At 47.9% G+C, this 13305-nt stretch overlaps 1 protein-coding gene across 1 annotated transcript; it reads right to left on the bottom strand.

Annotated features, from left to right (window-relative positions):
- Window positions 1-899: 899 nt before the first annotated feature.
- On the bottom strand, window positions 900-10790 carry prph2b (peripherin 2b (retinal degeneration, slow)). Its single transcript, XM_042066805.1, has 3 exons — window positions 9921-10790; window positions 6289-6535; window positions 900-2490 (listed from the first exon to the last, which is right to left on the bottom strand). The coding sequence occupies exons 1-3, from the start codon at window positions 10499-10501 to the stop codon at window positions 2293-2295; spliced, it is 1026 nt and encodes a 341-aa protein (XP_041922739.1). The 5' UTR covers window positions 10502-10790; the 3' UTR covers window positions 900-2292.
- Window positions 10791-13305: the final 2515 nt, after the last annotated feature.

The raw sequence follows: 13305 nt of genomic DNA, 5'->3' as shown, positions 1-13305 counted from the left end.
CCGATCTCATCCAGCATCACTCCCAGCCAAGGTCCCTGAGGTCCTCTGGCAAGGACCCGCTTGTCATCCCCCGTTCCAGGCTACGGACTTTTGGTGACAGAGCCTTCTGTGTTGCTGCCCCCACCCTTTGGAACAGTCTACCTCTCCATATCCGCCAAGCCCCCACACTGGCTACGTTCAAAAAGCACCTAAAATCACATTTGTTCACTGAGGCCTATGGTCCTTAACCACCCTGCCCCCCAACCCCACTTCTACCCCCTCCTCTCTTCTCCTCTCTATTCCCCTGACCTATCTCCTTTTGAAAAGCCACCTTGGGTTACTTGAAAGGCGCTATATAAAACCAAGTTTTTATTATTATTAAAAATTAGGTTGACATTGTTATTTTAAAGGGACACCAGACAAGCCTGATGCTTTTTCTCTACGAAACTCCCCCTCGCTCGGTCTGAAGCTCTTTTCCTTTTCTTTGCATCTTCCGTCAAGGGTTTTCACTGCTTCTTCGCCGGCTCTGCCATTATACACACGTTTGCAACTATCACTAGGGTTTCGTTAGCCTGCCTCTGTGCTGTATGCAGGATGTAAACTGATACTGCTTGTCGCGATGTCTGAGACTTTGTGAGACTGAAGGTCGGTGGGTTGAATACACCGAACTTGCAAGCGGGATATTCTTCCTACAGGCAGTAGGGGCGGGCGAGAGAGCCTTCATTCGCCCTGTAATGAGTCATTTAACCATATACTGACTTACGAAGATGATTAATTAACACAAAAACGTTGCCTGGTGTCCCTTTAAGGTAAAAGATCTAAACATAGTCGCGCTTGATCTTTGTGGCACAATGAGTTGTTCCTCTAGCAGTCCAACCTCCAGAACAACCCAGCAGACAGACAGACAGACAGACGCAGGGTGACTTTTCATCTGTTTTTTATAGTACTCACTGTGGAAGCTACACTGGTGTCCCAACCCAACACACTGACCGTATGCTCAATACCCACATCTTCAGTTACACAAAGACTTACTGGTCAAAATTACAAAGACGTAAAACCAAAATGTCACACAGAAGAAAACAATAATAATAGAACTGAAAATATTGAATTTATGGACATAGAAACATGCTGTCACCTTAAAACACTAAGCTCTCTTATTGTTGGCTCACTGCTTTTAAACTGGTAGAACTGAACTGTCAAACTGCCTGCAGACAACCAAAGGAAAAAGACATTTTGTACAAAAGAAAATCAAACCTTAACACATACCCAACACATACCCAACACCAAATGGCTAGACGACATCTGAAGACCTCGCTGGTGAGTGTGATAGTTAACCCGAGAACACAACACACACATCTACACTGTCACACACTTGTTGTTTAAAGAGAGTATCACTCCTTGTTACGGTGGTGTGCTTGTGTGTGTGTGTGTGTGTATGTGTTTTTGTCCTATTGACTGCTCTGGTCTGGCTATCACAGGTGACCACAGGGATGTTATCCTGCATAGATGATGCATGGGTCGGGCCTTCCTGGGCCCTATGGACAGACCAGGGGCTCTGGTAGAAGGTTATCCCAGCAGAGAGAGTGCCTGAGGGGGTCAGGAGGGCTACCCAGAGCCCCCTCTCCTCAGCTGCCTCGGATTGAGCTGCCATTGGAGACCAAGGCCACGTCTCCATCTGCCCCTCAACAAACTGAAGAGCCTCGCAGTCTATCATCCAGATCATCATCATCATCATCATCATCGCTGCAGTTGCACCCAAAGCAGCCAGTAGCTGGCCTTGCAGTGGTACGCCATATGAAGAATATGGCTTAGAATGGTTTAAAAAGTGTGTGTGTGTGTGTTTGTGAATGCTGTACGTGTGTGTGTGTCGTGCTGTCGGGTTAAACATCCGCTCCACTGTGTAAGGACTCTGGAGGTGAAGCCCACGTGATTGGTGGCATCTGGGAGCTGTATGTACTTGGCTAAGACCTGGGACTTGCTCATGGGGAAGGAAGGGGGATTTTTTAGCATTCAAATTTATAATAACTTCTTTGCAATAAAATAATCTTTCTTTACTTTGAAAAATAGATCTGTTTAACTCTTAATATGTACAGAACGGATAAATAATATTGACATTCATGTTCACATTTTCAGGTTATCACCTCTTGCAAGAATCACAAATAATTTGTTCACTTTTGACAGGAGAATGTTGATGTGTGTTTGTATATATGCATGTGTGTGTGTGTGTTACAGAGAGGATGTGTTCCTCTTCATTAACTCTTCTCCCGATGAAGGGAGGGGCCTTAGTCCCAGTGGGGGCAGGGCCAGGCCCTCTCAGCTCTCAGCAACAGCCTCCTCCCCCTCCACCTGGTTCCTGCTGCACAGGGCTTTGAGCTTGGCCGTCACGTCTGCCATGGTCTCCTTGACACTCTTCTCCAGCAGCCAGCCCTCGCTCTCACTCTCCGGGTCCTCAGGGTTGGCCAGGGTCTCCAGCGACGTGGTCAGATACTTCAGGCCCACCATCACGGCCACCTGAGCAAACAAACAAACAAACACAAACAGCTCATCAACATCAACAGGAACTCTCTGCAGCTCATCAACATCAGCAGGAACTCTCTGCAGCTCATCAGCAGGAACTCTCTGCAGCTCATCAGCAGGAACTCTCTGCAGCTCATCAGCAGGAACTCTCTGCAGCTCATCAACATCAGCAGGAACTCTCTGCAGCTCATCAACATCAACAGGAACTCTCTGCAGCTCATCAACATCAGCAGGAACTCTCTGCAGCTCATCAGCAGGAACTCTCTGCAGCTCATCAACATCAGCAGGAACTCTCTGCAGCTCATCAACAGGAACTCTCTGCAGCTCATCAACATCAGCAGGAACTCTCTGCAGCTCATCAGCAGGAACTCTCTGCAGCTCATCAACATCAGCAGGAACTCTCTGCTGACTTCCTGTTTCAGGGACCTACGGGTGGCCCTGCCCGTGTCCCAGATTAACCCCTAACAGGGCAGATTAACCCCCTAACAGGGCAGATTAACCCCTCCTGAGGTGCCGCTTACGCAACCTCCCCGCTGGGAAGCACAAGTCAGATCCGGCTAACCACCATCGTTCTCTCAGATTAACCACAGACATTTAAGGTCCATTTCTCTTAGGCTTTACCTTAGATATCAGTTAATGATTTGCCCACTTGTTTAAGTCAGGGGGCATTTAATGAGGGTAAATTTACTGTGTGTATCAATGTGTAGACGTTCTATGCAAGTCCACAACAGTGTGTTTGCTCAGAGCCCAGCTGGTTTTGATTGGATAGTGTTTTGAACAGTAGCGTTCACCAGGAGGAGTTTATATGAACTGTAATGTATATCCCATGGAGTAAATCATCACAACGGTGGACCAGTGCCGTGTGGGATTGTGGGATTGGCCCAGGAGGAGGTCAGGCCCAGTTCCTGAGCTATTTTTATCCAATGGCCTTTTCTTTACTTCCAGTGCAGCCATTATCTGTTTATCTAGAGACACCTGGCCAAAATGGCCGCCCATAAACCACTCAGGTGAGTCATCAGACTGGAAACTGTTCAGGTTGGGCGGGAGACACTGAATGTTATAGCCACCACAGGAAGAGGCCTAGGAGGGCAAACTTACTTAGTTGATAATGATATAAGCAGCATATAAAATACCATCAGATGTTTCATCTCCATACCCACTGATGAGTCTCTGTACATAATCTGCACATTAACAATAAAGTTGAATCTAATCCAATCATACTGGACCACACAGTGCCAAGCCCCACTGGGGTCACTAGCATCTCTATCCATCCATGGAAGGCACTGGTGTTTCAGGGAAGACTTCCACACCGTCTCACTGGTGTTTCAGGGTCGACTCTATTACACTCTCACTACCCAGTCACATGCCTTTGACCAAGCAAAGCTTCATTCCTTTTAGGATCACTTTCTTAGGATTTAAAACCTCTCAAGTTTTGAAGTTGCAGTATAGTGCTGTAAAAGTTGTGATCATGTAGAAGTTGTGATGAGGTATTGTAAAAGTTGTGATATGGTTGTGTAGAAGTTGTGATAAGGTTGTGTAGAAGTTGTGATAAGGTATTATCACATGTGCATGCCAACGTCCAGTTGGCCAGGGGGCCTGCTGGCACCAAGGAGATCCTCCAGAGGATTTAGTGTGTTGGCATGCCAACGGAGGCAGTGGTACTGTGTACTATCACCCATACTGGTTATCAGTGCTGATGAGCTCAAATACAGTACCTACAACAACATCTCAACAGAATCAGACTGTGCCTTTAACCTCTCACCAGAATCAGACTGTGCCTTTAACCTCTCAACAGAATCAGACTGTGCCTTTAACCTCTCAACAGAATCAGACTGTGTCTAGACTGTGCCTTTAACCTCTCAACAGAATCAGACTGTTCCTTTAACAGACACTTCTATCCAGAGCGACTTACTGTACATATATGCACCCAGTGCATGAGCTTCATTGTGTCTAACCCAGACATAGTGGACTGTCAACATTAAAGCTGCATGCCACCACCTACTTTACCGGTGTGACATCATGACGTATTTGCCGTGTACTCCAGAGTTAGCTGATAGAATACTTTCCCTTCTTTTTTCTGTGTGTGCAATAACCCAGTCTGACATTGTTAGCCTAGCGTAGCATAATTCACCAGATGTGGGTTACACAAGTTAGCCTAGCGTAGCATAATTCACCAGATGTGGGTTAACACAAGTTAGCCTAGCTTAGCATAATTTATTTGAAGTGGGTTACACAATTTAGCCTAGTTTAGCATAATTCACCAGAAGTGGGTTACACATCTCCCTTTTAGCTATTGGCTAACTGGTGTGTTACTTCATGGACCTCCAACCTCATAGGAATTGTTTGTCCTCTCTAACAGGTAAGTATAGTTAATTATTATTTGGTCAGTACTTTTTGGGGTGCTGTGATGAAATGTAGGTGTACTAGAACAGTTCTAGAAAGCATATAAAATTGCCAGTAGTATCTAACCCATATCTTTGGTGTTCCTATAGGACCTTGTCTGCCAGCTCAGCTATCAGAGCTTAGAGAGGTGTTGGTGCTTTTCCTCTGAAAAGAGTCATGTTTTCATGCTTTTGCCAGGTAGTATGATGCCATGTAGAAGAGTGCCGCACAGATACCTCCAAACAGGAAATCTACTCTAAACCACCCCGGCAGTCAGACATGAGAAACCTCGTTCCTGCGCAGGTGTACGCGTCATAATTGAATCAGGTGCTGGGATTAATCCCTGACCTCATTAGACCAACCCCTGATTGTGCGAGTTCACTCCATCTGCGGTGATCTCGGTGGCTGTGCCAACTCCTGCCATCTCTCTTTACCCCTTGGCCAAACCAGCTGCCTGCCCTCGTCCCGTTAAGTGTTCTTAAGAGCGCTTCACAACGCAGCGGCGCAAAAGGGCTTGATTCACTGGGGATTAGTGAGCATAGGTAAACTCTAAACTCCCCCTGAGGAAGGCTACACTAGGCTAGGCTATGGGGCCCAGTGTTGGCCTATGAATGTTATAGTCCCCTTTAGAGAAGAGCTATGCTAGGCTATGGGGCCCAGTGTTGGGTTGTGAATGTTATAGTCCCCTTTAGAGAAGAGCTATGCTAGGCTAAGGGTTCCTGTGTTGGCTGTGTGGCACTGTCCTTTATGACACAGGAATTACTCTGACGCATGATAGTGTGTTGTACTGCAGTGCTGTAAAGCATAGTGCTGTGCTGAGCTGTGCTGTAGTCGGCGTAGCAATATTTTAGCAGCGTAGCAGTATTTTAGAAGCGCAGTATTTTAGCAGCGTAGCAGTATTTTTGTAGCGTAGCAGTATTTTAGTAGCACAGTATTTTAGTAGCGTAGCAGTATTTTAGCAGCGCAGTATTTTAGTAGCGTAGCAGTATTTTAGCAGCGCAGTATTTTAGTAGCGTAGCAGTATTTTAGCAGTGTAGCAGTATTTTAGTAGCGTAGCAGCATTTTAGTAGCGTAGCAGTATTTTAGCAGCGCAGTATTTTAGTCAATGACGTGACAATGTTATTCTGTGTTATTGTTCTGCATTGCCCTGCCCGTTGCTGTACTGGGCTATTTTGTGTGTTTAACTGAGTTACGATGTTCTTTGGACCATAATCATAACGGGCTTCAACAAGCTCATAACTGAAGCATTCCGTTCATGGAGTGTATGCTGCAACAATTAGCAATCTATGTGTGTGTGTTGTATTGAGAGCGTAGTGTATGTGTTGTGTTGAGAGCGTAGGTTGTTGTGTTGAGAGTACATGTGTGTGTTGTGTTGAGAGTGCATATGAGTGCATGTGTTGTGTCCCTCACCTCCAGACAGATGACTAGAAAGAGGAATGCGCCGATGCTGTTCATCATGCCCCCGTAGTAGGAGACCAGGGCCTCGCGGCAGCCCCGCGTCCAGATGTTCAGCTCCTCGGTGTGGTGGTCGTAGTCGTAGTGGGCGGTGTTGTTGGTCAGGTGGTGCTGGATGCAGGGCCGGGGGGAGCCGGGGTTGCAGCAGCTGAACGGGACGCTGTCCATCAGGTACTTCCCTTCAACGTTGCTCAGCACACGGCTGGAGGAGAGAGAGAGGTGGAGAAATGGCACATCAGGAAGTAGAGGAGGAGAAATGACACATCAGGAAGTAGAGGAGGAGAAATGGCACATCAGGAAGTAGAGGAGGAGAAATGACACATCAGGAAGTAGAGGTGGAGAAATGACACATCAGGAAGTAGATGAGGAGAAATGACACACCAGGAAGTAGAGGTGGAGAAATGACACATCAGGAAGTGTGTGTGTGTGGGGGGGGGGGGGTTGATTGTGCCCAAAAAACTCCACAAACAAAGTGGGGGACAATGGCATTATACACGGAACACCCTGTTCATCAACGAACACCCTAATCATCTACGGAACACCCTGCTCATCTACGGAACACCCTGCTCATCTACGGAACATCTTGATCATCTACCACATCTATGGAACACCCTGATCATCTACGGAACACCCTGCTCATCTACGGAACATCCTGATCATCTACGGAACACCCTGCTCATCTACGGAACATCTTGATCATCTACCACATCTACGAACACCCTGATCATCCACGGAACACCCTGCTCATCTACGGAACACCCTGCTCATCTACGGAACACCCTGCTCATCTACGGAACATCTTGATCATCTACCACATCTACGGAACATCCTGATCATCTACGGAACACCCTGCTCATCTACGAAACACCCTGCTCATCTACCAGATCTTGTTAAAGTTCACTCTCAGATATGAGCTCTATGGAAGGGCTTGTACTGCGACACCTGGTGTCCATTTCAGTTATTGCCAGTTTGCAGTAGATTACAGCAGAGAAACTGCACGGCAGTACTGAGAGAAGCAGCCAGTGGAATGAAACGGAACTAGAGAGGCCGTCACACGTTTTCCTCTTAATAAGCAATAAGAGAAAGAGAGATTTGAGTACTTGTGTGTGTTGTGTTGTTTCATTGTTATTATGTGTGCAAGATGCCAATGAATCACTTCCTGGGTATCAGCCATCTCTGGTATGGTGTCCAGCAGTCAGTCTCAGAACAACTTGCTTATTTGTTTATTTATTTCTGCCCGTGTTTAGAGCGCTATATCTCCAACTTCACTCATACCTGTGAGCATATGGGGATTTGTGTCAGTCATGAGGGGTCCCTGCAGCGTTCCAGATAAATATACCACCCTCAGCGTTCCAGATAAATATATCACCGTCAGCGTTCCAGATAAATAATAATAATAAATATATCACCGTCAGCGTTCCAGATAAAAATATCACCCTCAGCATTCCAGATAAATAATAATAATAAATATATCACCCTCAGCGTTCCAGATAAATAATAATAATAAATATATCACCCTCAGGATGAATTCCAGTGGTGTAATGAGGGAATATGTTCGTACTGGTGACCCGTGTGTGTGAGCGCATCCTGCTGGTTGGTGTGTGTGTGTGTGTGTGTGCATAGGTGGTGAACATGAGTCTGCATATGTTTGTTTGTGTGTGTGTGTGTGCACGAGTGCAAGCGTGCATGTGTGTGTGGGGTTTGTGTGTGTGTGTGTGTGTGTGTGTGTGTGCGTGCCTGTGTGTGTGCACGAGCACAAGCGTGCATGTGTGTGTGGGTTTGTGCGGGTGTGCGTGCACGGGCGCTTGTCTGTGTGTGTGTGTGTGTCCACTCTGGCCGGTGTCACACATGTGGGCCAGTTGGCTGAGAGCCGCTCTGTCAGGGCCAGTTAGCGCCGGGCGGCTTCTCGCTGCCGCTGATTGAGGTGGACAGTAAGCTGCGAAGGTCGTGGAAATGAGATCCTGGCAGATTAGGAGCTTATCAGAACTATGCTAATGATGCTGAGCCCACCAACCCTCAGTGGATCCCCAATCAGCAGCCCCCATCCCTCTCTCGTCAGCCAATCACGGCTCTCAGATCCACCTTCATTGCACTGCTCCCTGAGCCCATGTCTCCCACGATTTCCTCCCCAAACCCTCATTTCCTGCTCAAACCCTCATTTCCTCCCCAAACCCTCATTTCCTCCTCAAACCCTCATTTCCTGCTCAAACCCTCATTTCCTCCCCAAACCCTCATTTCCTCCTCAAACCCTCATTTCCTCCTCAAACCCAATTTAACTTTATTTCCTCCTCAAACCCACTTTAACTCAAACCCACTTTAACTTTATTTCCTGCTCAAACCCTCATTTCCTCCTCAAACCCACTTTAACTTTATTTCCTCCTCAAACCCACTTTAACTTTATTTACACGTTTAGCCTCTACAGCCCAACTAACTAACGGCCGGGGGAGTCCCTAGCCGAGCAGGATAGGTCATTAACACGCCCCCCTTCCTGTGGTCATTAACACGCCCCCCTTCCTGTGGTCATTAACACGCTCCCCTTCCTGTGGTCACCCTCTCAGGGTCTTAAAGGGAAAAGATTCAGGGAAAAGATACATCAGCAATTCCAAATCCTCTTACGATACTTTCACTACCAAAACAATACAGGGCAGTGTAAACATCTCTCTTATCACCGCTGGTGTGTGTGTGTGTGTATGTGTGTGTAAACATCTCTCTCATCGCCGCTGTTCAAACCTGAAGCCTCCTGTTTCTGAGCTCACACAATTCACTCTAAATAGCCTTTCATGCCTGACAACAAGTGGTGTGATGTGACGTCAGCATTAGATTAGTGCATTATGGTATGGAGGAGAGGTTAAACTAGATTAGTGCATTATGGTATGGAGGAGAGGTTAAACTAGATGCGCCCCAACGCCCCATAATCGCATCATTCCAGAGCCTATTTTCGCAAGACTGTCAGGTTCAGGAAAAGGTGAAACTCTGTGACCTACACAAAAAATGTATTCATGTGTCCAGCTTCAATCAATCTTTTTTTACTCCCTCAGTAGATCTCACTCTAAATAAATTAGTATTCCACTGTGTGCTTCAATACCAACTTAGCACAACACCATAAACCCGACACAACTAACACACCAACTTAGCACAACACCATAAACCCGACACAACTAACAACTAACACCTAACACACCAACGCAACTAACACACCAACACTGAGTCCAGCAAGCTGCTGCCACAGATCCTTCTCCTCCAGTGCTAATAAGCTTCGCCCTCAAGCTGTCAATCAAGAATACCAAGAATCATTTCGTTCTGGTATTCACAAATAGGCTAATGATTGATTCAACAAAAAACTTATCAAAGCAAAATCAAAATGTAGAAATGAAACATTTGATCTAAACATTTACTACGTTTACAAAAGCGTACTGAACATGTGTGTATTTTTATCACTATGAACAACCCTGTTCAGAGTTTGGATGTTACTCACTCTTTAACCTCCTCGTTTATCACTATGGTTGCCCTGGTGATTTGGATGTTACTCACTCTTTAACCTCCTCGTTTATCACTATGGTTGCCCTGGTGATTTGGATGTTACTCACTCTTTAACCTCCTCGTTGCTGAAGTCCAGGTAACGGTTGCTAACCCATTGGACTTCGAACCAGTCCCTGAAGTTGTTGTTGCCGCAGCAACGGAACTCGATCTGGGTCATGTCCAGGGTCCTCTTCATGAAGCAGCGTCCAGGCGTGTCTGTGTCCTTGTAGAACTTGATGCTGTAGCGCAGGCCCTCGGCCAGTGCGAAGTACAGCTGGAACTGCATGAGAAAGCAGAGCAGCGCCACCACGAACAGGAACACGTTGAAGCCGATGCAGCCCATCAGGTAGTTCTTCAGCATGGGCTTCCACTTGGCGAACTTGGTGGGGTCCAGCGAGTCGTGGCACACCTTGCCACCGAATGCGTTGATGCCGCAGGCCACCAGGCCGGCCAGGATCAGCAGGTTGGGCACGAAGTGGCTCTCGTTGTTGTCCATCATCTCGCTGCGTTTGCGCAGCTCGATCTTGAAGAAGAGCCCCATGCTGAAGACGAGGATGCCCGCCATGACGGACAGCCAGTAGAGGAGCCACAACCCCTGCGCCAGCTTCACCCGCTTGGCCAGGTCGAACTTCACGGGCATCAGCGCCATCTCTGCCCCCTACAGCCCTCTATCCACGCAACGCAAAGCAACACTGAAGGAACTCAAAAGCAGCGAGCGCCAACGTTTTCTTCGGCCTTCGCTGGTAATATTTGGTAGTTTTGCAGCAGTTAGAGGAGAACAACAAACCCAAGTGACCTTCAGTAAACGAGTCCACTGGCTTAGAGGTGCGTCAGTAATCCGCTCCAGAAGGGTGCTGCAACAGGTACCGCGTCGAGAGAGGCCCTCTGTCCAGCGCTGTCCAGCCGAGCCGCACACAAACCCATAGCGGCCGCTGGCCCAAGACCACACACACACACTCACACACACACTCGAGCCCCGAAAGTGGTACAGGACGCCGGGGGGCTGTGAGTACGTCCGTTCTCGCTGGACGCTGTTGTTGAGAAAGGAAGCGGGCGGGCGAGGAAGTGGCCGATTCAAGCGGCAGGTTTCAGTGCGTCATCCTAAAGCGCTAATCAGCCTGATCCCATTTGCAGCAGATGAGCTCGGACCCCTAATCCCCCCTCTCACCGTCTAATTGGCCACTTGTCCTGCACTACTTCCTCTCCCTCTATCTGCCTCTCACGTCTTCTCTCTCACTCACTTGTTCTCTCTCTCTCACGTCTTCTCTCTCACTCACTTGTTCTCTCTCTCTCACGTCTTCTCTCTCACTCACTTGTTCTCTCTCACATCTTCTCTCTCTCTCTCACTCACTTGTTCTCTCTCACTCACTTGTTCTCTCTCTCTCACGTCTTCTCTCTCTCTCACTTGTTTTCTCTCTCACACTTGTTCTCTCTCTCTCTCACCTTTTCTCTCTCTCTCTCTCTCTCTCTTATAATGCTCTTTCTCTTTCTTATGCTCTTTCTCTAACTATGTATCTTTCTTTTTCTCTCTATCTCTCATTCTCTCTGACTGTCATTCTTTCTCTTTCTCTCTCAGTCCATCTGTCATTTTCTCTCTCCCTCTCTTCCCTCACTATGTTCTGCTCAGAGTGCATGGTGGCAGTGCAGAGTCAGGGGTCAAAGGTGAACGGCAGGTTAAGAGGGTTGGGGAAGTGTCACTGGGGGGGGGGGGGTAAACACCTGATCTGGCCAACCAATCAACCTGTTCTGCCTGACCGTGTGTGTGTGTACCTAACCTAGTTGTGAAAAAAATCCTGGCACCTACTACAGGATACAAGACAAGTTGTTTCAGAAGTGATTGACGCTGTTGTCACCTATTGCACACAGACTGCTCATCTGGCTTTGCTTGGACCCTACACTGCCCCCAGGAGCAGAGCCCAGGTCATACACTGAGTAAGAATCTTGGTTGTGAGAATGTCACCAATATGATCCCGTTTCCCTGTAGTGTGTGTATTCAGTACAGAGTAGCTTGGCCTGACCGTGAACTGCCTGAGCACTGAAACAGTGTTGCACTGAGTAAGTGTTTTGCAGTGAGTTGTTGTTTCGTGTGGGTAGTAGCATTTTGAGCCCTGAGTGCCTCGCGTTTTGTGTGTCTGCTGCATCTCGCTTACGCAAAGCGCAACCTGTCTGATCGCCCCCTAAGAGTGTCTGCACTGAGCACAGAAAGGAAGTCAGCAAATAGTGCTGAGCGCTGGGGGCTGAGAGAGTGTCTGTGCCTCCAGTGATTTGATGAGATTGAGGTGGAGGCCAATGAGGTGGAGGCCTATATATGCCAGAAGCTTTAGGAGACTCTAAAGCCCACAGCTTGAACTGTGAGCCAGGACTGCTCCCAAGGAGAACATCAGCCACTTCCAGGAAACGGAGAGAGGTTGCCCTGTCTCACAGGAAACGGAGAGAGGTTGCCACACGCCACAGGCACACGAGCAGCTGCCATCTCGCGCGTCCTCTTTGCTAGTGCAGCATTGTGTGTGTGTGTGTGTGGGGGGGGGGGGGGGGGGGGGGGGTGAATGCTTAGCCCCCCTGTGTTAGCTATATTCAGACCTACTGTTCAATTTGCGTCTGAATCGTATTACTTGAATGAATACCCTTATCCAGAGTGCCAAATAAACGGTGCTTCTTGCTCACTTACTTTTACATGAGACTGGATGTTACCAATTACAAAGGTGTGTTTCAGTAACACTGCCCTGTGTAAAAGAGTGTGATGTGGTGTGAATGCGGGGAGGCCTGTGTGTGTTGGGTGTGAGAGTTTTGAGAGGTAGCAAGAGGTGTGTGTTGGTGTGAGCGTGGGCAGCCCGTGTGTTGGTGTGAGTGTGGGGTGGCCCGTGTGTGTGTGTGAGTGTGGGGTGGCCCGTGCTAGGCCGCTATTCTTAGCGCGGCTCGGTCACATGTGAGCGGATTAGAGTGAGAGCTGCCGAGGCCGCTGGATTGGGCTGAATTACTGTCCCATCTGGTTAGAGAGACAAGAAGCCACCAGCGGGTTACACGCAAGACATCTGCCCCAGCAACACTGTGTGTGTGTGTGTGTGTGTATTAGAGAGAGAGAGTGTGTGTGTATTAGAGAGAGAGAGAGCGTGTGTGGTGTGTATTACAGAGAGAGAGAGTGTGTGTGTGTATTACAGAGAGCGAGACTGAGTGTGTGTGTGTGTGTATTACAGAAAGAGTGTGTGTGTGTATTAGAGAGAGAGAGAGTGTGTGCGTATTAGAGAAAGAGAGTGTGTGTGTGTGTGTGTGTATTAGAGAGAGAGAGGGGGAAGAAAGGTCTGGCAGAGAAAGTGTTTTGTGTGAGAAACAGATGAGGATGTGGTCTGTGTGTGTGTGAAAGAGAGAGAGAGGAAGAGAGATATTTATTTAGGGTGTGTGTGTGTGGGTGTGTGTTCCTAGTTGCACCATCTCCATCTATCCAAGCCAGAGCCC

The sequence above is a fragment of the Alosa sapidissima genome, chromosome 16, assembly GCF_018492685.1.
Source record: "Alosa sapidissima isolate fAloSap1 chromosome 16, fAloSap1.pri, whole genome shotgun sequence".
Lineage (NCBI taxonomy): Eukaryota > Metazoa > Chordata > Actinopteri > Clupeiformes > Clupeidae > Alosa > Alosa sapidissima.
This window is presented reverse-complemented; position numbering and strand designations above follow the sequence as displayed.

Bases quoted from the DNA above. Each gene is read 5' to 3' on its own strand.
- prph2b (XM_042066805.1), bottom strand. From the start codon at position 10,501: ATGGCGCTGATGCCCGTGAAGTTCGACCTGGCCAAGCGGGTGAAGCTG. The intron at 6,536-9,920 runs GTGAGTAACATC...TCTCTCCTCCAG, and splicing joins AGCAACGAGGAGGTTAAAGA to CCGTGTGCTGAGCAACGTTG. The intron at 2,491-6,288 runs GTGAGGGACACA...TTGTTTGCTCAG, and splicing joins TTCTAGTCATCTGTCTGGAG to GTGGCCGTGATGGTGGGCCT.